Below are 23544 nucleotides of genomic sequence, written 5' to 3'. Positions count from 1 at the left end.
AGATGATACTCTTACACTGTCAAGATGCACAGTATCTTTAAATATTATGTATATTATGTAACATAAAATGAATATGTTTCATTTTATGTTTCCCAAAATTATTACCTACTCAATAATGACAAAAAAAAAACAGAGAATTTCGGAAAAACCCTGGTCAAAAATAGCCACATGTAGAACTTATGAAATCTTTTAAATAAATATAAGGCAAACTCACTAAATTATACAATCATATAGAATCAGGGAAGGTTTGAGACCTAATGGTCATTTAAAAAAGGAAATCTATCAAAATAACATCGACCATTTCAAAGAGGCAGTAGCAATAATGTCATTATACTGTAGAATTTTGAAATAACTAGAAGCCAGATTTCACCAGTAATTTATTTATATATATATATATATATGTGTGTGTGTGTGTGTGTAAGGTGTATGTATATATATATTTGGTTACTGTTACTATGCTCTCTGTGTGTGTGTGTGTGTGTGTATATATATATATATATAATTCCTGGTGAAATCTGGCTTCTAGTTATTTACTAATTCTACAGTATAATGACATCACAGCTACTGCCTCTTTGAAATGGTCGATGTTATTTTGATAGATTTCCTTTTTTATAAATGACTTTTTTAAATTTCCTTTTTTATTTTGGTTTACATTTTTATGTAAATAATGTGAAACATAATGTTTCATTTTTTCAAATTACAACTTTATAACTGCACTATAGGCATTTGCGTTTACATTGATATGCATTAATTGTTTAACCATTTACATTGGGTTTCATTCCTGGAGTGGGGCTGTGGCATTTCTCCTTTTGAAAGTATGTCAAATTAAAGTGCTAAATTCAGACTAGAAAAAAAAAACAGAAATCAGTGAAGTCAATGAGAGCAGTGAATATCCACAGGTTAGGGGGTGCAGTGAGCCGCTCAGAGCTGAAGTCAGAGACTCGAGCTGAAGTCTGGACGATCAGCGGCCGGTTCGTCTTTGACCCTCGGTCACTGAGGCAGCTTTGTTTTCAGTTTACCGCATGCGTTTTAATCGGTTCCGAGATCGACACCGGGCATCTCTCAGTATACCTCAGGGCCAGGAAGCTAAAATAAACGCACGGAATGATAACAACAATGCTAGAACTCAGCTAGTGGACTAGCAAGGCTAGGCTAGCGTAGTTGTCGTCGCTGGATTTCAAAGCCCTTTTGCCCTTTACTAGGCGGCTGAACCACGCTGAGCACGGCACTGTGTCAGTGGAAGCGAAGAGGACACATTTTTATCCCGGTCTTCGACTGAACTCTAAATATGGACCCGTTTGAAAGCGGTAAGGTGACTTGTTCGCTAACCGTCGCTAGCAAATATACTCTGCACATTTATAGCAGTCATTTAAAGTTTAATTTTCATTAAGATATAGTTGTTTTTAACGAGTTCACAGACATTATGAACAGCCAAAGTTCACACAACTCTGGTGTCGAAGTCGAAGCCAAACCAGGCTCGCTTTCTGATTTTGCATTCCACCTTAAATAGGGCACCAGTTCCGTTCTGGGAACTCCGGAGACCTTTGTTGGTTCAAATTGTTTACGGCGTGTCTCGAAATAATTAGCTCTGTTTCAAAATATAGCAACAGTCCCCTGTGTTATTAAAATATGAACTTCATAGAAACGTGGTAGCTCGTTATATCAATTTGGATTTGTAGCTCGCTAGTGGTAACTCCAGGAAATAAGTCGTGAGATGCAAACGGAAATACGGTAGATATTTAAAAAGGGGTTTTTTAAAGGTAGAAGTAAACAAGCTGCTATGTTAAAATAGTAGGTGTAAATTTAAATGCTGCACCGTTTAGGGTGGAAAAGATAAATTAAAGTAAGCTCTGTATATATCTATGTAATACATTAAATTGGGATAGCTTTTAGAGACTTTAAACACTTCTCATAACACCACTGTGAAGAATTCAAATAAGACCACTCTGAATGACAGTTTGAACTTTATATAATTGTTAAGAAAATCACATTTAACGTATTCAGTATTTACATGTTTAATATACAAAATATTGGCAGGTGGGGCTTCTCTCGTGTGTGGCTTTATAGTGTAAAATTGTTTAGATTTTATTGTTCAGTCAGATATAATCTGTAAATTTACTCAATAGATAAGATTTGGAAGTGCAGCACAGCCACACCTCTGTGATAAGGAAAGCTAGGCACTGGAATCCTTGAAACATGAGAGAAGTGTGGCTGTATGAGACTGGCTGATAATATACTAGTGATGTTTGCACAGACATTGTTTTCTGGTTTGTTTTCTATAGCACAGGGCCTCTCTCAAGCAGTAGAAAGAAGACATTTTAAAAAATAAGCCACATAATGAGCAACTTTTTTTTAGTAACTAGAGCTGTGAAATGGAAACTCATAAGAAGGACCATTAAAAGCAAAAGCAGTTTTCTTAAGAGTATGACTGTAGGTACTATACATTCTCAAAAGAGTACGTGTTCTTTGTTCGACATGCTTTTCTAGACCTTCTGAGAATTTTTTTTTTTTTTCAGTTTTTTTATAGGTGGAAATGAAAGTAGGAAGACTGTGGTTAGTTGGTACGTTTTGAAGGATGTTTGTAAGTCTGTACACAGACTTGTTCCTCTAGTTGTTCCACTAAAGTAGGCCCAGAGTTTTGATGACATGTCATTTAGAGTTTCTTATAAGATGACATTATGATGTCTCGGATTTATTCTGTGTCCACATCAAGCTGTATTAATGCTGTTAGCGCTGTTGACATCACTATATTATCTTGTTTTTGTAGACTATAATGTAGGCAGAAGCGAAAATCATGTGTCAGTCTGGGTGCAATCAGCTCACTTGTCAACAGGAAATAAAATGTCAGAGGGCTTAACTTTGACATTTTGTTTATCTCCCATCTTAATGTACAGAACGGGCCCCTCTCCCTAGGAACATGATTGAAAACAGCATGTTTGAGGAGGAGCCAGACGTGGTTGATTTGGGGAAGGAATCCCCCTCTTATCCCATTGATTCGGATGATGTGGTCTATGAGCCGCGCAGTTCCAGGCTGTTGGTGCGAGGCCTTGGGGAGAATGACATGGATGAAGAAGAAGAGGATTATGAGTCTTCAGCCAGGCTACTAGGAATGTCGTTTATGAACCGAAGCTCCAATCAGCGCAGCAGTGCTGCATCCTACACCCGCCAGCAGCCCTCAGGAACATGCTCTATGCCTTCAGCAAAGAAAACCGTGCTGGGGGTCTTGATGCTAATCTTGGTTGCTTCAATAGTTATGGTAATCTACTTCCTCCCACGTTGCACCTTTTCCAAAGATGGCTGCCACAAGGTCAACAACTCCATGGAAAATATCTATCCTGTTGCATCAAATGGAGAACTTTTCCCATGGACAATGTTGAAGCTTCCAGCCAGCGTGCGTCCAATTCATTACAATATTTCACTCCAACCCAATCTGACCACCATGACTTTCCAAGGGAGCGTGTCCATCAGAATTATGGTCCTGCAGGAAACCAAGAGGGTTGTTTTGCACAGCTCTGACATGATGATCCATGATGCTACTTTTGAGAATAAACCTGTGACGATCTTGGAGTATAAGCCATGGCAACAAATTGCCATTAAGTTCTCAGATGAACTCCAAAAGGGACAGTATGTTTTGAATATTGAATATTCAGCAAATCTCTCCAACAGCTATGATGGCTTCTATAACAGCTCTTACATTGATACATCTGGAATAAAAAGGTAGACCTGGTGCATTTGTATATATTTATATACACTGAATGAAAACTTGATTAGGAACATTGAATATACACATTGTCCATTTAATCAGCTCCACTGACCATACAGGAGCACTTTGTAGTTCTATAATTGCAGACTGTACTCCACCTGTTCTCTGCATACTTTCTTTTTCCCATTTTACACTGTCAATGACACTGACAGTGTGGTGATATTTTAGTGTGTGTTGTACAAGTGGATCAGACACAGCAGGGCTGCTAGAGATTTTCAAGCAATCAGTGTCACTGCTGGAGTAAGTGGTACTGTGGGAGTCCTGACCATTGAAGAGCAGTGTAAAATGGGAATAAGAAAGCATGCAGAGAAATGGGTGGACTACAGTATGTAATTGTAGGACTACAAAGTGCTTCTGTGGTGTGGTAAGTTGAGCTGATAAGATGAACAATAAGTATAGATGCAAGGTAGGTTTTCCTATTCCAGTGACCATTCAGTGTATATACACACACACACACACAATAAGCCATAATATTAAATCATAAAGTGAACACCTCATTTTTACATTCATTGTCCATTTTATCAACTTCACTTACTGTATTTTCTAGGTCTATATTTAGAGACTGTAGTCTGGCTGTTGCTTTGAGCAGAGCTTTTTCAGTGACCTTCAGTGATCAAGACCCACACATGAACAACAGAGAGCAGACATTATTTGGGTGGTTAATATTTCTCACCACTGAAATGAAACATATGTGATGTGTGTTGCTCTAATATAAGTGGCTCAGACACAGCTGTATATTTTAGAACTGCACAGTGCATCTTTATGCTAAGTGGAGCTAAGGTGAACTGAAATATGAGGTTTTTAAAAATTATTTTTTTGTTGATTATTACAAGTGATGCATGATATATCAGCAGCCGATATGTTATTTGTTGATATGTGGATTTTTTTAGTTATTATTGTTGGTCTGATATTGGAATTTTATCTGATATTACAACCAACATAGAGTCATTCAGCGTCGGAATTTATTACTGAAACACGCTGCTATACGATTATAAACACTCACTCAAACACTCTTTCCTTCGCTCATTGCCCTCCCTCGCTCTCAAACACACTCAGGGTTGCACTAATTAGCACCCCTCTAGAAACCATTAATACGGAACCAGCAGTGTATCTTTTATAAAAATGAACTATAAATTAACTGCAACTAATATACTTAAAAGATTAAATTAAGAAGTACAATGGACGAAGAAATGTAGGAATAAAATGTACGAATACTGAATACTGAATGTTATATAACAGCCTAATGATATAATTTGTTTTGCTTTAATCCAACGTGACTTTCCCTAATTATTACCTTTTATTTTTTTATTGACATTATTATTATTATTTTAACTTACTCAACTTGTCTGTGTGTGTGTGTGTGTGTGTGTGTGTGTGTGTGTACGTTTTCGCTTTCATTAGGGTCTTGGCTGCGACTCAGTTTGAGCCATTGGCTGCCCGCAAGGCTTTTCCTTGTTTTGATGAACCCGCCTTTAAAGCCAGTTTTCTGATTAAGATAAAAAGAGAACCTGAATATATCAGCCTATCAAACATGCCTAAGGTAATAATCCTTCAGTTTTTAAAACTTTTAGAACAATAATGCTGTTTGCTATAAAAACACAGATGACACAGCATTCATTCTACTGAGATAAAGAAGTGTTTTAGATGATGCTTAACTAGAGTTCACAAACCTTTAAAAGAATTTCCAGAATGATGTATGAATTATGGCACATGAAGATTTAAACATGTATTATTATCTAGGTCAGCAGTACAAAGTTACCCAATGGGCTTTTTGAAGACGAGTTTGAAAAAACTGTGAATATGAGCACCTATCTTGTTGCGTTTGTTGTGGCCAATTTCAGCAGTGTCAGTAGAAACGTCTCAGACACTCTGGTATGTATGGCTCCAAGTCGATCCAAATTAAATTTACTTTTTTTTAATTTGACTGTCTAATGTCTATGCTGTTTTAGATGTTGTCCTGTAAGTCAGCTGTGTTGTGTCTTTTTATAGTTTTTAAAATTTTGCTTACTTGTTCCTCAGGTCTCTGTATATGCAGTTCCAGATAAAAAAGACCAAGTTCTTTATGCTCTGGACACTGTATCTAAGTTGCTGCAATTCTACAATAGTTTCTTTGAGATCCCCTATCCTCTGCGCAAATTGGGTGAGACATGCCTCACTTTAGAGTAACTATACAAATAGGAATGATTGTTTTCTGTGTGCAGATGAGAACCCGTGATAATGTTGTTACCAATATTGAATTAGTTCAAATTTAGTTTAGTCTGCTTTTGTGACTTAGTCTGACTCCAATTTATCAATAGACTTAGTGGGCATTCCAGACTTCCTGGCAGGAGCTATGGAAAACTGGGGACTCATTACATTCCGAGAGACAACTCTACTTGTGGGCAACCATTCCTCTCCCATGGATAAGCAACTAGTGACCTCTGTCATCGCACATGAACTTGCCCATCAGGTACAAAAATACACAGTGAAATCAGGCCACAATTTCTTTCATCATCCTGATCCTTGCAGATATGCTTATGTACATTACTGTTTTATTGGTGTGTGGCTATTTTTGTTGACTTAATTGATGTGAACATTAAGATCTGTTTTATTTCAGTGGTTTGGAAACCTAGTTACGATGCGTTGGTGGAACGATCTGTGGCTGAATGAAGGATTTGCAACCTACATGCAGTACATGTCTATTAAGAAAGTGTTCCCTGAACTTGATATTGTGAGTTTGTTTTTCAGTCCATTTCTTATTATACAATTCAGTTTTGAACATTTATGATTCATTAGATTAGATCTTTAGAATTTTTTATTTCAATCAGTGGCAATATGAACTAAATGATTGCATAGTATTGCCATATGACCTATTATTTATTTATATATTAGTCTATAATTGACTAGTCCATTGCTCCATGCATTTTGTTTCATCATGCCTCATTTAAATAATGTGAATCAACCCCTTTCCAAATTAATATAATTAAGTCCAAATATGGGTACATTACATCTGCCAAATGTGCCTCACCTCCCCTGTAAAAAATCCAATCGTCTAACACTCCATTGAAGGCTTAATTTTGAATTTATCCACTTAAATCATTAAAGAAATGTCATGTTAAATGTAGATCTCAAGTCAAAAAAAACTTATTTCCAGCTGAAGTCCCCATACGAAGCCCCCAAAATGTCACTTAATTTCTGCCACAGAACGAGAGGATCATCTGTGCCCCAAGTGTCGACAGAATAATGGAGACACGCAGTGCATCGTTGTGCCCTTTTGGGCACATTTATTTAATAAGGTACTGAAATACACAATGAGATGAATTATTGTGTTTTAGGAAACACAGGAATTAAAATAGGTGTTTATATGAAATTAATCCGTGGACCGTTTGGCACTGGAGTAAATAAACAAACCCTCCTGCTTTAGAAAACACAGTATGTTTATTGGCCAAGATCCAATAAAGATAAAATGCCGTATATGGCATGTCTTAGGAATTGACAGGGTATTTTTGCTCTTCATACACGTTACTGCCGTGGTGCCGTGTAATCACCTGTGGGAAAAGCTACACTGATTATTATTGAAGCATACTGCATGAGGCACGCACCATAGTGACTGTCTGGTGTGCAGATCACTTATAAATGCTGCAATAAAATGCTTATTTGACTAAAATAGATAAAAGGCCCTGTAACGCTCGAGTGGGGTAATACGTAAATACATTTTTAACATAGTGACTAAACTAAAATTGGGACTTGAAGGTGGGGCAGTGAGGATGACATGTAATTGACATGTAAAGTGACTAAGCGAAGGAGCTTACAAGACAGAGCAGGAAGTTGGAGGCTGTTTAATACAAAATACAAGATAAACTTGTCAGGTGGGATTATGAACAATGAGCTAAGACTGTATTTATCTTCATGCTTTGGTTATATTAATACTAATCTACACCTTTATATTAACGTAAATGTATGTATTTGTTGCCTTACTTATAAGCAGCTTATACAGGTGCTTCAGTATAATACAGCAATCATAGTTTTTGTGAAATAAAAAAATATGGAATCACCTTGAGAGTGGAGCAGATGGTAACTGCAACTCAAATGCCTGAAAACTATGTAATCTGCCTGATGTAATCTATATATCTAATATCAAAATAACATGAGTTAGGATATCCTGTTTACATCTTAGCTGTGTGTATGTATGGGTTGTTACCTCCCATCGCTAATTAAGGGAGTATATTGCTGTTTCGCTCGGTATAGTCATATAAAATGTTAAAACGTAGTTTCTTCACTTTATTACTCTTCTATATTTAATTAGGTGTAGTGAAATCTTTCTCTATGGATTTTAGTAATTTGCATATGGTGTGCGTTTTGTTTCGATAAATATTTTCAACATTTGTATCAACAATAATAATAAAAGCATTAAAATTACAAATATTTGGTTGATTACATTTTTTCTGTGTCACCAAGGCCTTTATAGTCTTTTAAAGCCAGCCTTTGTCTTTTAGAATAATGTATGATTCACCCTTTTGAGAAATAATTTGGTTTTGGGGGTTGACATGGTGGAATTCACAACTTAGAAGCATTTTTCAGTTTGCAAGGTGTGGACAATATAATAATAATAATTTTATACTTTATATTCATTTGATGTTAGCTGTTTATGAAATAATGTATAAATACATCAGTAAGTACATAGTGTACAGGAAAGAGTTTGATGGCTGTCATTAGTGAATAGATTAGACCTAGCCAAAATGTTATGACTTGATCTGTGCAGTTGCAAGTTTCATTTTAAATTCATTCTTCATTTCTAGGATAATGAATTCCTGAGGGTGCGTTTTCAAGCCTTGGCTGAAGATGCATTGAATTCATCCCATTCTGTGTCTGCAGAAGTGACCACACCAGAGCAGGTGGCAGAAATGTTTGACTCAATGTCATATGAAAAGGTACTGTTTTGTTATTTTATGTTTAATTTTCCATTGTTCCTCAGCCTACTAAACATACCAATAATCTTTTCACGTCTCTTTCCCACTCAGGGTGCCTCTGTATTGCTTATGCTCAATGCAAATCTCAAAGAGGAAGTCTTCAGAAAAGGCGTGATTGATTATTTAAAGAAATTCAGTTACAGCAACACAGAAAGTGTAGATCTGTGGTGCAGCTTTTCACTGGTATGGCCTTCTCCTGTTTTGGGAATTGCTTACATAATAATTAATAACAAATAGTTAATCCTCATGAATTATATTTGACATGGGTTTTATAGATGGAACAACACATCAATGTGACCGAGATGATGAACACTTGGACTACGCAGAAAGGCTTTCCACTTGTCTCTGTGAAAAGAACAGGCATGCAAGTCTCTCTAACACAAGAACATTTTCTCCTGAATGCCAACAGTACCACGGATCACAGGTAAGCATTTTTTTTTAATTGTTAAACATGTAAATATATGTTTAACTGATCTCTGTACTACAGTACTCCTAATTCCAAAAGTGGTAACAACTTTAAAAAAAACTTGTAACTTTAACAATTTACTATATTAATGTTTTAACAATTTGCTTAAGTGTCTTAAGAATTAAGGTTTTGCATGTTATTGTCCTATTAAGAGCTTGAAACTGCCTAATGTGTTAGCCTAGAAGAGGCTTTTTTTAATTAGGCCTAACTGACTGGCTGACTGAGTTATGAGTTATGAGGCTCTGATCATAAATGGCATTAGTATGTGTCTCGGATGACCCAAAAACAAATGACTGCCAAAACACATTGTCACTCTTGGCATTTCCCTTGTGAAAGCTTGTGATCAGATTTCTCCCTTTATTTCCATTGGAGGAAGTGCATGGCAGATTTGGCACTCCCACCAGCAGCGTAAAACTGAAAGTAATACTTTAACTCCACCTGGTTTATTTGTCTGTGAAACAATAAATGCACCCCCAGAACTCACTGGTTGAAACAAAATGTTTTTAGATTATATTGTGACCAAAATGTGACATGTATGTTTCAATCTGTGAGTCAGAGCCATGCTGGCTCATCAATTAACTCTCTCTCTCACACACACACACACACACACACAATCCTTACAGCATGAAACTTTGTGATTTATTGGACAAACCATGGCTGGGTTATTTGATGGTTGAACCCTGGCAATGATGTGGTCGATGCATGAGGTTATTAATGCTGTTGTAGACTCATCGAGACTCTCTGGCATTCACATTGCAAAAATGATGTGAGTATGGTTTAAGTGATTGAATTACCCCATTCCCACCTGTAATTTGTACTGGCTTGTGATCAGATCACCCAGGACAAGTGTTAATTGCAGGTATGAAAGGGTCCAGTGTGCGGGAAGATCATTGTCAGGGAGGCGTAGGGGCGTAACAGCCTGCCTGCAGCTTCGCTGCTCCACAACCCTCTCACTTTACAAGACTTTCTCTGTGGCAGACACCTACACTGAACAAAACGCATGTTGCATAATTTATTAAGTCTTCAGAATGGTTGAATCAAAAATGTCTGTGGCATTTTTGCAGTATATAGGTTGGTACTATGTAAAGTAATTCTACTAAATGTGTTTGCAGAGTTGAAATGGTTAAAAAGGCAGTAAAACAATGTGTTTTCTTGAATATTTATTTAATGAATTAAAGTATAAAGAATAGAGTTCCAATGTTTTGGCTGAGGGTCATGAAAGTATTTGGTAAACATTTAAAAATCATTTAAATTTGATTATTGTATCACACTAAAAACACTTGGGACAGGGCCAGAATAAAATTGAATATTTTTATAGAAAATTAAGATTACACAGTTTTCTAAGAATGGTTTAAAATCAACTTGCAAACCTCTTAAGTCTACCTAAACTATTAAAAGTGTGATTAAAAGGAAATTAAAAGTAATACAGTGGAAAAATGTGCCTGTGTCCCAGTATTTTGGAGTTTGTTGCAGGCATCAAAGTCTAAACTTCTTTATATATACACAAAATAATGTAATATCAATCATGGTGGTTGGCGGTCTTATTAGTAAATTAATCAAATTAAATTAGTTAATTAATTAATTTAAAAAAATCTAAATAAAATATTAAAATATGTTCCTAAATTTTGACCAAAGACATTCAAATATTTGCTACAACAGCACTGTGTACATAGGGGTATTCAGGAGGTCCTCGGGTTACGTCAGTCCCGAGTTACGATGTCTCGTGGTTACGACACATCTCCCGTTTACTGTATAAAGCCTTGTTTCGACTTAAGTGGTTTTGCGTCGTAAACATCGTAACGCAAACTTCGCGTTTGGTGTGCGCGGTGGAAGAATACGCGGTTACGCGGCTCAGGACCAAGGAGGATTGGTCAAGTGCTTACAGTATGTTATTTACGTACAGTATGTTCTGACTTACACCGAAAATCGGTTTACGACACGACGTAGGAACGGATCAACGTCGTAAATCAAGGACCCCCTGTACGTTTTTCATTATTTATCTTTTATAATAAGAATTTTCTTTTCTAAGATATGTGATCATAGACTAAAAACCTTAATGATGGTAATAGAGGGTCAAACGAGTTCTTTTTTTTTTTTGTCTCTACCATGGTCATGAGAAATCAAAATCTAAAAACTGTTGGTCAAAGTCAACTGAGGTAAACATGACTTTGTTCTCCTTACAGCAACCTATGGCACATCCCCCTCACATATGTTAATGACACCTGTAGCAAGTTGGACTCTTGTGTGCAGTTGCTTCTTTTCAAGACTAAAACGGGTAAATTGATTTTATTCTTGTGAGATGTTGTATACAGTTTTGGTGTATCTGCTTTGTTACAGTAGCATCATCAAGCTGGGAAGCTAAATGAAATATTCCAGGCCTGAAATTGACTCTAGAGAACTGCAGCTAATCAGTTTATAGGTTTCTTTACCTCCTTTCTAATGTTCTCTTTTTCAGCCACTCTTAACCTTACAGACAATGTGAAATGGCTGAAGTTTAACTACAAGAATAATGGCTTCTACATAGTTGACTATGGAGTAGATGGCTGGGCGGCATTGATTGAAGCCTTAAACAATGATGTGAATGTTCTTCCTCAGATGGACCGTGCGTCTCTCATCAACAATGTGTTTGCTCTGTCACGGTAGGTTAGGTTTAGTTTTCTTTAGGTGTCATCTTTTAAATGTCTGAGTTTTGGAAATAAAATAACAAATGTGATTATGTAGGTTGGGAAAGGTGTCCTTCAGACAGATCTTAAATCTGTTGGTGTACTTGAAGAATGAAACTGAGGCAGCTCCACTGACTGAAGCTCTGACTCAGCTCAACCATATTTTGAGACTGCTGGACAAAAGATCTGATTTGAATTTGATGTCCAGGATGACGGTTTGTTTGTTTGTCTGTCTTCATACTCTCACTAAAAATGTATTTTGTATGAATGTTTCTTTCAACTGACTGTCTGCAAAATATTGATAAATCTAACCTTCCTTGAGTACTTTTGCTATGTATGTCCAACTGTCTACTCAGGTAATCTGCAGGTGTCTGAGACTTGTGCTAACATGCTAACAGTAAAGCAGTGTGGTTAAATAAGAACAGAAAGAATTATCCCTACATTTTTGCAGACACGAGGAATTGAAGTAAACCTAAAAATATTTTGTAAAGCAAGTAAAACAGACACCTAAATATGTTAAAACTTTAACATGTCAGACACTGACAACAAACATACATTTAAAATCAGTGCAACAAATCATTAACTGCATTTTAATTAATTAATTAGTTTAAAGCAAAAAACTCAAGTGCTGGGACAAAATTGATAGACTTTTTAAAGAGGTCTGGAGAACCAACACTTGTTAGATCAGCTGACAGTAAAGTTCATTTTAACACAATTATATAACATTATAATTACACATCATATGAAAATTGTTGATAGTAAGTACAGTAACCTAGATAATATTTAGATAACTTAACAGTTATCACCTAGCCTAGTTTAATCCAAAATATTTACAGCATTGGACATAAAAACAGCACCACCCTCCAGCTGGTGTCTGAATTAAAATTTCCCCAGTAACACAGTAGTTTTTGTCTTATCCTAATAATTGTGACTTATTTACTGCCAGTGTAATTATTTTTTCAACAGGTGTTTTTGTTAGAAGTTTTCTCAGAGAAACTTTAAGCAGGATGTAGTAATTATGGTTGTTTGGGGGGAATGTCAATCTTGATTTTGCTAACTGTCTGATTGAAAGGAATGAGGCATTTTTCCTTACCAGAATTTTTCATTTCTATTTTCTTCTCCACAGTCATATATCTTTACTATTTTTGGTAAATTAATGGACAGCCAATCATGGGGAGAGGAGACATCAGTGTCAAAGCAAACGCTTAGATCAGCCCTGCTTGAGACAGCCTGCAACCTGGACAGGCCTAATTGCATAGAGCAGGCAAAAACTCTCTATGATCAGTGGAAAGCTTCAAACAAAACTAAAACGTAAGTTTAAGGAGTTTTTCCTCCCATTTCACTGATATTTTTTATTTTTATGTCCAGTTTGCCTCCTGTGCATACACATCATACTCCTCTGTCAGCCAGTGGAACTAGAACAAACAATTTCACTTTTTTTGTGGTGTTGATGGCATGATTTAGAAGTTGCGGGCTTTATATGCCCTTTTTTAAAATGAATGAACACTTGTTCTTAAAATCACACTTTCTTATTTGTGAATTATTTTTGCGCTGAGTACAGGGACTTGTCACAGCCGTCAATTTGGACACCTACATTTAGGTGAGAGCACAAATACAAGTTTAAACAAAGCAGCAGAAACACAAGTGCAGAGCAAAGAAAGCACTGAGTAAATATGGCAAAAACGAGAGAAAGGAAGGAAAAACAAGCTATAATTCTTAAAATCCAAAATGGCGTTGCCTTCCTTCTCACTTCTAGGCTCTCATGATGAACTGAGCTGTGGTTTATTTTTTAATTAAAGGAACAGGCACTGTTTCATTCTGAACAGGACTTTTTAGATGGGAGAATGGTCCTGTGTTGTTTGAACTTTGTGTTACATTTAATGAAGCATGTCAAAAAAAAAAAGTATTTCTAATATTTTATCACAACGGGTAATGTACCTTATGAATCCGTACAGAATTATCAGTTTTTTTATTTAAATATATTGAGAATCCCAGGTAGAAAGACGTGTTGAGCAGTTTTGCTTTTTTCAGTATTCCTGGAGACCTGCTGAGAGCCGTTCTGTCTGTGGCAGCCCAAAATAAAGAATTTTGGCCAGAGTTATTTGAAAATTACCAACGCTCCATCTTTGACTCTGAGAAACGCAAGACACTGGAAGCATTGGCTAGTACACAGGATGTGCACACTATTATGTGGTAAGGATTCTGTCTAAATTACCAGCCTCTAATTCAGATGGATACAGAGACTTCTTGGACAGTTCATGTATCAAAAAATATATATCTTTCGTCCCATTAAGGATCCTACAAGCTACTCTTTCTGGAAGTGATGTTCAGACTCCTGAACTTCCTCTTGTGATTAGGACAGTGTGCAGACAATTTGCAGGCTACCTGCATGCCTGGGATTTTGTGAAAGAGAACTGGGACAAAATTGTTGAAAAGTAAGTGGTTGCTTTATGTTGCTCAAAAGGCACAACCTCTAATACTGACAGCAAGCATTTAAAATGGGAACCACAATACAGATTCAAACCAGTGGAGACACCACCCCGCCCCCATTATTTATCCCAATATTTATGAGGGAACTTAATAGAGAAGAAAAGCAAAATTAGTCAGTTTACACAGAAAAGGGTACATCATTTCACTAGAGAAAGAATGCAAACACATTTATCACATGCAACTATGTACATGTAACTATTTTTAAGTATTTACAACTATGTACATGTAACTATTTTTTATTATACTATTTTAGTATAATAACAAAAATATGTCTTTTTTTTCTTTAATATATATAAAGATTTCCCATTGGTAGTTTTGCCTTGCAAAACATCATCATGTCAACAACCAGTCAGTTTTCCTCAAAGATGCATCTTGAAGAGGTGAGTTCTTAATTTTACACTTTTCCCCTTAATTAAATATAGCAGGTTTCCCATTGAAGCTACGAGGCTGATACAGCTAAAATATAGTCTAGCTTTTGACCACCAGTTAGCCGTGTAAAAACTTTACAGCAAACTCATCAGACAGTAACTTCAGTTTGGTTCCGGACACTGTATGAAATATCACTGTATATAAAAATAAACAAAAAATGTCACATGGCCAACACAGTGTCAAACGTGAAGCACCAAAATCAGCAGCAACTAACTTCTCTTGAATGATCATCTAAAGGAAGTTGCATATTTATCACAAAATCACTTCAGAACACCATGCTTTAATCTTCTAGGTTGAGAATTTCTTTAGCTCGCTGAAGGACAGAGGTTTTCAAATGAGGACCTTTCAGGAAGCCACAGAGACCATCAAGCTGAACATGCAATGGATGGACAAGAACCTGGCCACACTCCGGACGTGGCTGTAGACTTTGGGGCCTGCAGCTGCTTCCCTGATGCACATGCCCTACCCCCAACTTATTCAGGAGATCTGGCCGAGCACTTGTGAGTGACATTGCCGTAACACACAGCCAGAGCTACATGTGTGCAGAGATGGGCCATGGACATGAAAGAATCAGGGCTTCATTTGTTGTTCATATAATTATTTATGTCCTTGATTTCATTTTGTTTTATTTTTTCTGAGGACTAAACTGACTAGCTGGCTAGATTCTAGATTGTCCCTTGAAACCAAACTTTATAAAGTAGGTCATTGTCACTGTGGTTCAGTATATGCCACGTAGATGTCAGCATCATGTTGTTTATGAAATTCCAGTCTTGTGGGTAAAAACATAGGCATCGCACATGCCTGTTTTAACCTTCAAGCACTGCTTGGAATCTTGCTGCTCTTGCAGTGATGGGCCCCTCTCTGTTCATGTGTGGCTTTAGCTATAAATCTGTTTGCACTATTAGGAGTTCCAGCTTGCTCAGGTCTACTGTGAATGGTTTATGAATGATTGTGTTTGAACTCATTTGCTTCCCACTGCTGTCAGTGGCTACAAACCAAACCTCTCAGCAGAATCTCTTCAAAATGCCTTTCGCATATGTTGCCAAAAATGTAATTTAGGGAAAAGGGAGTTTGATTTCTCAAATCCTGTGATGACTGAAGTATGACAATAGACCTCCTTGTTGTATTGACAGGAGATATGCACCTGTGGTGCTAAGATAATGTATCTGTCTGAATATGTGCAGACAATCAGCACCTGCAAGCCTCTCATTTGTGAGTTGCTTTTCTTTCCCTTAAGTAAAATTTGAAAAATGCATATTCATCTGGAATCTGCAATGCCCGTAGCCGGTACTGTGTAAATATTCTTGCCTTAGCAGTTTTTCTTCCTCATTCTTTACTTTCTTTTTAAATTTATATCTGTTTTATAGTTTGTGTGTGTCACACACTGATCACCCATAACATTATGAACATCTTTGTTTCTATGCTCACTGTCCATTCTCTCAGTTCCACTTGCTTTGTAGTTCTACAATTACAAAGAGTATCCCGTCTGTTGCTCTGCATACTCTTGACAGTGAGTTGACATTGTATTTAAAATCTCCACCAACATGCCAACAGTGTGAAAATCTCACCGCATCTAAGCGAATGATCCTCCACCCACGTCATACCTGCTTTATGATGGACTTGAACATTGACAAACAGGATGAAAGTGGGCAATCAGTGTATGCAGAGCAAAAGATGAATAACTGTCTATAATTGTTCAAATACAGAGTGCTCCTGTATGGGCAGTGGAGCTCAGAGAATGGACACTGAGTGTAAAAACGAGGTGGTAATAAAGTTAATGTTGTATATACAAATCCTATAAATAATATATGTTGTGTGTTTTATATTTTTGGATGAACTTGCACATAGAGAAGCTTTTATTTGCCTTGATAAAGCTGTTAACCATAGGAATTAAATGTAGGTTTTCAATTTTGTGTTGCTATGCATTTCGTGGAAGAATCTGAGATTGATGTTCTATAATATTAACTTTAAATGCATCAGGAAAAATACTGAAGATTTTATAGATTGGACTTCAGAATTATTGGCACATGTGCGGGGAACTAGACCAGAGGATTTTACTGATGATATTTGTTGCAGCTATAAGTAGTGTTGTTAATAATGTTGGGAAGCTGAACAAAACAATACCTTCCAGAAGATCCAGATAGACACAACATAGGCCATTGTTTGTTTCTTCATAAATCAGTCTTAAAACAACACCAACACAAAACAGCAGATTTAATTTAAAAGAAAATATTTATTGCTGTCTTTGTTATATATAAAAGCTTTGAATGTACCATTGGAAAAACAGTTTTAAAATTGCAAACATGGTCTTATGAGGAGAAATGCATGCTTACCTTAGTATTCAAAGTAGTAGTAATTATACTTCCTGGCCGCTTCATGTTTGCAAATGGGTACCAATAATTCTGAAGTCAGTTGAAGTTTAAAAACCGAAGCAGAACTGGCAGAAATTATCAAAGATAATTTTTATAATCTTTGTTATAGCTGAACATACTGGCTTCTTCAAAAAGACCCGAACCAATTACATTTTTTTGATTAATGTTATATTTATTTTTCCACATCAAGGAAAAAAATTTGGAATATGTTGCTCCTTCTTAGGCCTGAATTGTTTGACGCATGGACTTTGCTAATGAACAGTAAAAACTGTTCAAACTGTTTCCAGCTATCTTGAATTGTTAGTGGTTCAGCAATGGAAAATGTTTTAACTTGAAGCAGTTTTGATAATCTTTTCTGTTGTTTCAGTTTACAGCTCTCTTGTTGGGGCCATCTTTTCTTTCAGTCAGCCAAGTCAAACAGTTTCAATCTCTAAGCACTTCCTTTAACTGCAGACATTTCTTTCCATATATTTTTCCTCTGTTCTTAAAATATAAACCCAGTAATTTAATAAATGATTTGAAGTGTTTGAAGAAACCAGAAGGTTCAGCTAATGAACAAAAAGTTTGTCATACCTGTGATTTGTTTGTTTGCTATAAATTAAAAATACAGTGGATATAAAAAGTGTACCCACCCCTGTTAAAATGCCAGGTTTAGTGATATAAAAAAATTAGAGCAAGCAAATATTTTCAGAAGTTCTTCCACCTTTAATGAGACCTGTAACCTGTACATCTCAATTAAAAAACAAACTGAAATCTTTAGGGGAAAGAAGTAAATGTGCACACCCTCTTATACCTGGGGGAGTGGCTGTGTTCAGAATGAACCAATCACATTCAAACTCATGTTAAATAGGAATCAGTAGATACCTCCCATCATTTAAAGTGCCTCTGATTAACCCCAAATAAGTTCAGTTGTTCTAGTAGGGTTTTCCTGACATTTTCTTAGATGCGTCTTACTGAAAAACCCATGATCCGCAGAGAGCTCTCAAAGCATTAGAGACATTTCACTGTCAAAAGGCATCAGTCTGGAGACGGGAACAAAAGAATTTCCAAGGCATTTGATTTACCATGGATCACAGTGAATACAGTCATTATCAAGTGGAGAAAATATAAGACAACAGTGACATTGCAAAGAACAGGATGAAAAGACGAGAAGAAAATTAGTCAGGGATGCTGCCAAGAGGCCTACAGCAACATTAAAGGAGCTGTAGGAATTTCTGGCACATACTGGCTGTGTACTACATGTGACAACATTATCCCGTATTCTTCATATGTCTGGATGATGGGGTAGGGCAGCAAGACAGAAGCCTCTTCTTACGAAGAAAAACATCCAAGCCCAGCAAAATTTAGCAAAAACGCATTTGAACTCTCCTAAAAGTATGTGGGAAAATGTGTTATGGTCTGATGAAACCAAGGTTGAACATAATTCCAAAAGGTATGTTTGGTGCAAAAAAACACTGCACATCACCAAAAGAACACCATACCCACAGTAAAGCATGGTGGTGGCAGCATATTGCTGTGGGGCTGTTTTTCTTCAGCTGGTACTGGGGCCTTAGTCAAGGTGGAGGGAATTATGACCAGTTCCAGATACCAGTCAATGTTGGCACAAAGCCTTCTGGTTTCTGCTAGAAAGCTGAAGAGGAACTTCATCTTTCAGCAAGACAACGACCCAAAGCATACGTCCAAATCAACCAAAGAATGGCTTCACCAGAAGAAGATTAAAGTGTTGGAAGAGCCCAGAGCCAGAGCCCAGATCTCAATCCGCTTGAAAATCTGTGGGGTGATATGAAGAGGGCTGTACACAGGAGATGCCCCCACAATCTGACTCTTTTTGCAAAGAGTAGGCAAATATTGCTAAGTCAAGATGTGCCATGCTGATGGGCTCCTACCCAAAAAGACTGAGTGCTGTAATAACATGAAAAGGTACACACTCTTATGCAGCCAAATTATTTTAGTGTTTTAATTTTTACTTCTTCCCCCTAAAGATTTCAGTTTGTTTTTTAATTGAGATGTACAGGTTATAGGTCTCATTAAAGGTTTTTTTTTTTTTAACATCACTAAACCTGGCATTTTAACAGGGGTGCGTACACTTTTTATAACCACTGTAGCTGAGTGAACAACATCTATATAATTAAAAAGATTTCTGCCAGGTGTAGTTGTCCTTAGTGTTAGAATCTGGGCTACTGTAGGAGAATATTGACAATGCAAATGGTACTGTAATGAGAGAGGTCATTTTGAATAGTTCAGCATCTTCATACCTGTGCAATGCCATAATGGTACTTTGTGTTGTCAGGCACGTTATAACAATCTGCCTACACAATAAAAACAAAGACCTGAAACTGCACTTAAATTGTGCTTTTCCCAGGTTGCAGTTACAGGTTTTACTGAATGTATAGTTTTAATGTTGTGGCCATCAGTGGCAGGCTTTATTATTGTTACACTGTTGGTAGTACTGATGTACCCCAAGATCCAATGCAACAATGTTTTATTTTTTTTTTTTTCCTTCTTGAAATGAAATCTGACTTTGTGTGATTATTGGATTTATAACCAATATCACTTGCTAAATAATGAAAGTCATTTATTAAATACGTACAGAGGAAATTCAGGAAGAATTTAATTTCTGAAGCACCTTGGTAAATGGATTTTTCATCAAAAGCACACAGAGCTTGTATCTTTGATTTCTGTATGTTCCTCTGCTTGTCCTTAGAAATACAAGAATGTCTGCAGCAAATTAAGTTTTATCACTGTGTTGTTAGTATTGGTGCACCCCTAATTCCAGTACAAATGAAACAAAGGTGTCTGAATTTAGATAAATATTTATGTACAATACTTTTTGTTGTATTTCATTTATTTTTAAAATAAACTTATTTCAGGCTTTAGACACTGAGAATATCAGCATGATCCATTTGGGGTGTTTCTCTTAAAGTTTGTCTTTTTTATTTTTTATTTTTCTCTGTGAAAATGTCAGGTAAGGCACAGAACAAGGACGAAGAGATGAATTTAGCTTCTTAGTAGCTTCTTGTTCAAATATTCCTTTCCACCTTAAAAAAAAAAAAAAAAAAAGTGAGAATGTACAAGTCTTTATTCCAAAAGAGTTGATACTGTAATGCTGATAAAGAAAAAACAGTGATTTGTAAACTTAATATGACCTATATTCAGTTAAAAACAGTACAATACACCTATTAGTCACAACATTTAAACCTTTCCCGATATTCTGTAGGTATGCTACCAAAACCGCCAAAAATCAATTTAGGCGTGGACTTCGCAAGATTTCTGAAAGTGTCCTGTGGAATCTGGCAGCAGGTTGTTTACCGCAATTACTTTAGCTTCTGTAAGTTGTAAGGTTGGGCTTATACGGGCGTTGTTTTTGTACGTTAGAGGCTTCTTCGATGGACCACCCTAATGACAGGATTTGACTCCACAATATTTTAGTCTTTGATAGTTACTATGTCAAATTGAAGTAGATGTGTGCCCTTTTTTGTTGGGAGGCAACATTCACGCTTGACACAGACCAATCATAATTTGCGTTCTTGCGTGAGTTCATAGGTCATTCAGGAGGTTGGTTGAGAAAGAGTCATTCATGGCCACAGGTGTGTTTTCTGTTAGTAGAAACATAAGAGGAAAAATTGAAATGGGGTCAGTGTACAGTAGGGACTCTCTGTCCTTCAAAGAGAAGTTGAGAAAACGTAACAGGTTACAAACATTGCATAAATCTAGGTCCAGATTCACTGCATGTACAAGAGAATGTCTCTTGTTGGGGAGAACTTTTTCGTTTTAACTTAACTGTTGTTCCACCTCACAGGTGCAGATTCCTTTGCTCCATGTTTACGTGTGTGTGTGCCAGAGTGCGCTCTGGCCTGCTGTGCTACTAGACTTGGGCAGGATGCCGTCTGGCCTCCCAGACAACTCACTCCTGTCTTTTGTCACACTACATGTCCCATTCCTAATTACAAACACCCATGTTCATAATCAGTTTTGATGGTGGAATGTTGTCGGATGTGACAAATTTAGGCTAAATTCATGTATTCTGATCCTTACATAAAATACTTTATTCATATATAACGTGAGGTCTGTTTCCAATGATCCCTTTAGTGTTACTTTTTATAATGTATTCCGTTAAAGAATACAAAATACATGAACTAAAATTGCTCTCTGTATTCTGAATAAATTTCAATCACACCCTGAAACTTAATAATATTTTGTTGTGTTCTACTGTAGCAAATAGTTGAATGTATACAAGCTTTCCTGAATGTTCCCAGCATTCTCTGTGAAAGTAGTAAAGACTACAAGTATGTCACCACAAAATATCTTAAGTGATTTGTCTGGTAAAGTATGAAAGAAAGAAAAAGACCCAGTATTCCCATGACTAATTCCAAAGCTATTAAAAGCTTTATTTATATATTCAAATACCAATAGATTTTAAGAGAAGAATATACTTTGATAGTTTTCCTGTTGTTTCCTTTATGTGCTTTGAATGATGTTTTTAATTTGTGAAGTAAGTGGCTTCAAAAAGTTTCCGTTTAAGATGCTTCTATCTAAAAGCAGAGTTATAAGTTCAGTGTTTCAGGATTGACTTGCTGCTCTCTCTGTGCTACGTCCTTGTTTTAAATCGATGTTTCTTCTGTTGCCGTCAGCAGGGATTTCTCCTGCATTTCGAATCTGTAATTCTCTTTTCTGCCAGCGGGTGTCGCAAATATCCCCTCGTTCTATTCCTCGTTTTTTCAATCCCGCCATAATGTAATCCGTTAATTTTACAAATGTAACTGTATTCTGAACACTGTCTTTGTAACTGTAATGGAATACAGTTACTTATATTGTGAATTCTAAATACATAAAGCTTACATGTATTCCGTTGCTCGCCAATTGCCCCTTCACTGTTCACTATTCCCTACTCACTATAAAGTGCATACTGGAAAGGCCCCACAAGACCTGCCATTTTGGATATACTCTGACCCAGTCAAGGTCGCTCAGATACACGCCCATTTTACTGCTTTAGCAAATCAATGTCAGTGTTTAGGCTGATTTGTGAATACAGGTTATAAATAATTCATATTGGGAATGCAGTGACGAGTGGTGTTTATGGACAAGTTTTGTTGAGGCATTCCTGAGGTAATGTGATAATCTTCATCACAGAAACAGGCTCTTTCTTTTAATGCGTTGGCACTCAAGTTACCAAACGTCATGGTAACTGTCTTGTACATGTCACAGTGTTACAAGTCTTAAATTTCCCATTTTTAAACCTTTACAGGGTTCGATTTTAGAATGAGCCTATGTTTACAAAATAACCATCAAGTTATGTTTAAATACAGGTCAAAGGGTATTTACAGATCACTGTTTTTATTATTATTATTATTATTTATTCATTTTTTTTTTTTTTGCCTTTCACCTTTTGTCCCAATATTTAGTTTCTGCAACCATCAAAGATGAAGTGTATAATCAGTTTAAGATGCTGGCAAATTGAAAGCTAATTTCAGTCTTGTAAACTAATGTGTGTGCTTACCATTGGCTCTTCAGCTCCTGTTCCAGTGATAAGCTCTTCAGCCCTTTCAGATGTTTATGTACAGCACCGAATGAATGTGTATTGTTTATCCAGTTTCCCTGTCACTTAATGTTCAGGTACAAATATAATATTACATTTGTTCACTTTTTTAACTTCTAATATTGATACAATTCATGGAAAACTTTAGTCTGTCATCTGTTTCAAAATATTCAGAAGCCTGTTTTCATGCAGTGCTTCATATTCCCTCTCCCTCTCTGTATTTCTCTCATATTTTCACATTTCTCACACGCTTTCACTGTTACTTCCCTTTTATTTTGTGCAAAAGCTTTACACTGGACGTCACTCATAACATTCAGAGGTTATTAGTCTAGAAATGAATCTGTAAAACTGTCTCTTTGACAAGAAAATGAACAAATAAATTGCCTTTATAATATGTCTCGTTTTCTGCGTTATTCTTTTGTAATCTCTTGTCATTCCCACTAGATGGCACTGTTCTTTTTATTTAACAGCCTGACCTGACCTATTTTAAATCAACAGAACAACCCAGGTATTTGAGTACTAGTGTTTAAGGATAATCCGTGTTTACACTTTACCTCTCTGAAGTCCCCGTGGATAACTTCTAACAACCAAATATTATGAAAAATACAGTTTATCAAATTTTAACCTATGTTTAAAAACACTAACAGTAGTTGCTAGTGCAATGTCTCAGTCATCTGTACACAAGTGTTTTTATGTAAAATGTATTTGAATTTTAAAATATTAGCATATGAGGCTGGCATAGCCCACATGTGTCACTGCTTGTAAGTTTTGGCACCAAAAATCAAACACTCCTTAAACTGCATATGAGAAAAGCAAAGCTCAATGACATAATTAACCACTGAGCAATATTCATTCATTCATTATCTGTAACCGCTT

At 36.4% G+C, this 23544-nt stretch overlaps 1 protein-coding gene across 1 annotated transcript; it reads left to right on the top strand.

Annotated features, from left to right (window-relative positions):
• Nucleotides 1-942: 942 nt before the first annotated feature.
• LOC136676355 (leucyl-cystinyl aminopeptidase-like) lies at nucleotides 943-23048 on the top strand. Its single transcript, XM_066653302.1, has 18 exons — nucleotides 943-1307; nucleotides 2895-3717; nucleotides 5165-5303; nucleotides 5504-5635; nucleotides 5783-5903; nucleotides 6061-6212; nucleotides 6360-6473; nucleotides 8542-8673; nucleotides 8764-8895; nucleotides 8988-9136; nucleotides 11362-11453; nucleotides 11634-11817; nucleotides 11900-12056; nucleotides 12968-13152; nucleotides 13873-14034; nucleotides 14136-14276; nucleotides 14630-14711; nucleotides 15053-23048. Exons 1-18 carry the CDS (start codon nucleotides 1289-1291, stop codon nucleotides 15182-15184), a joined length of 3048 nt encoding a protein of 1015 aa, XP_066509399.1. The 5' UTR covers nucleotides 943-1288; the 3' UTR covers nucleotides 15185-23048.
• Nucleotides 23049-23544: the final 496 nt, after the last annotated feature.

The sequence above is a fragment of the Hoplias malabaricus genome, chromosome X2 (assembly GCF_029633855.1).
Source record: "Hoplias malabaricus isolate fHopMal1 chromosome X2, fHopMal1.hap1, whole genome shotgun sequence".
Taxonomy (NCBI): Eukaryota; Metazoa; Chordata; class Actinopteri; order Characiformes; family Erythrinidae; genus Hoplias; species Hoplias malabaricus.
The sequence above is the reverse complement of the archived record's forward strand: the minus strand, read 5'-3'. Positions and strand labels throughout refer to the sequence as shown.

Bases quoted from the DNA above. Each gene is read 5' to 3' on its own strand.
- LOC136676355 (XM_066653302.1), top strand. The intron at 11,818-11,899 runs GTAGGTTAGGTT...GTGATTATGTAG, and splicing joins AATGTGTTTGCTCTGTCACG to GTTGGGAAAGGTGTCCTTCA. The intron at 13,153-13,872 runs GTAAGTTTAAGG...TGCTTTTTTCAG, and splicing joins GCTTCAAACAAAACTAAAAC to TATTCCTGGAGACCTGCTGA.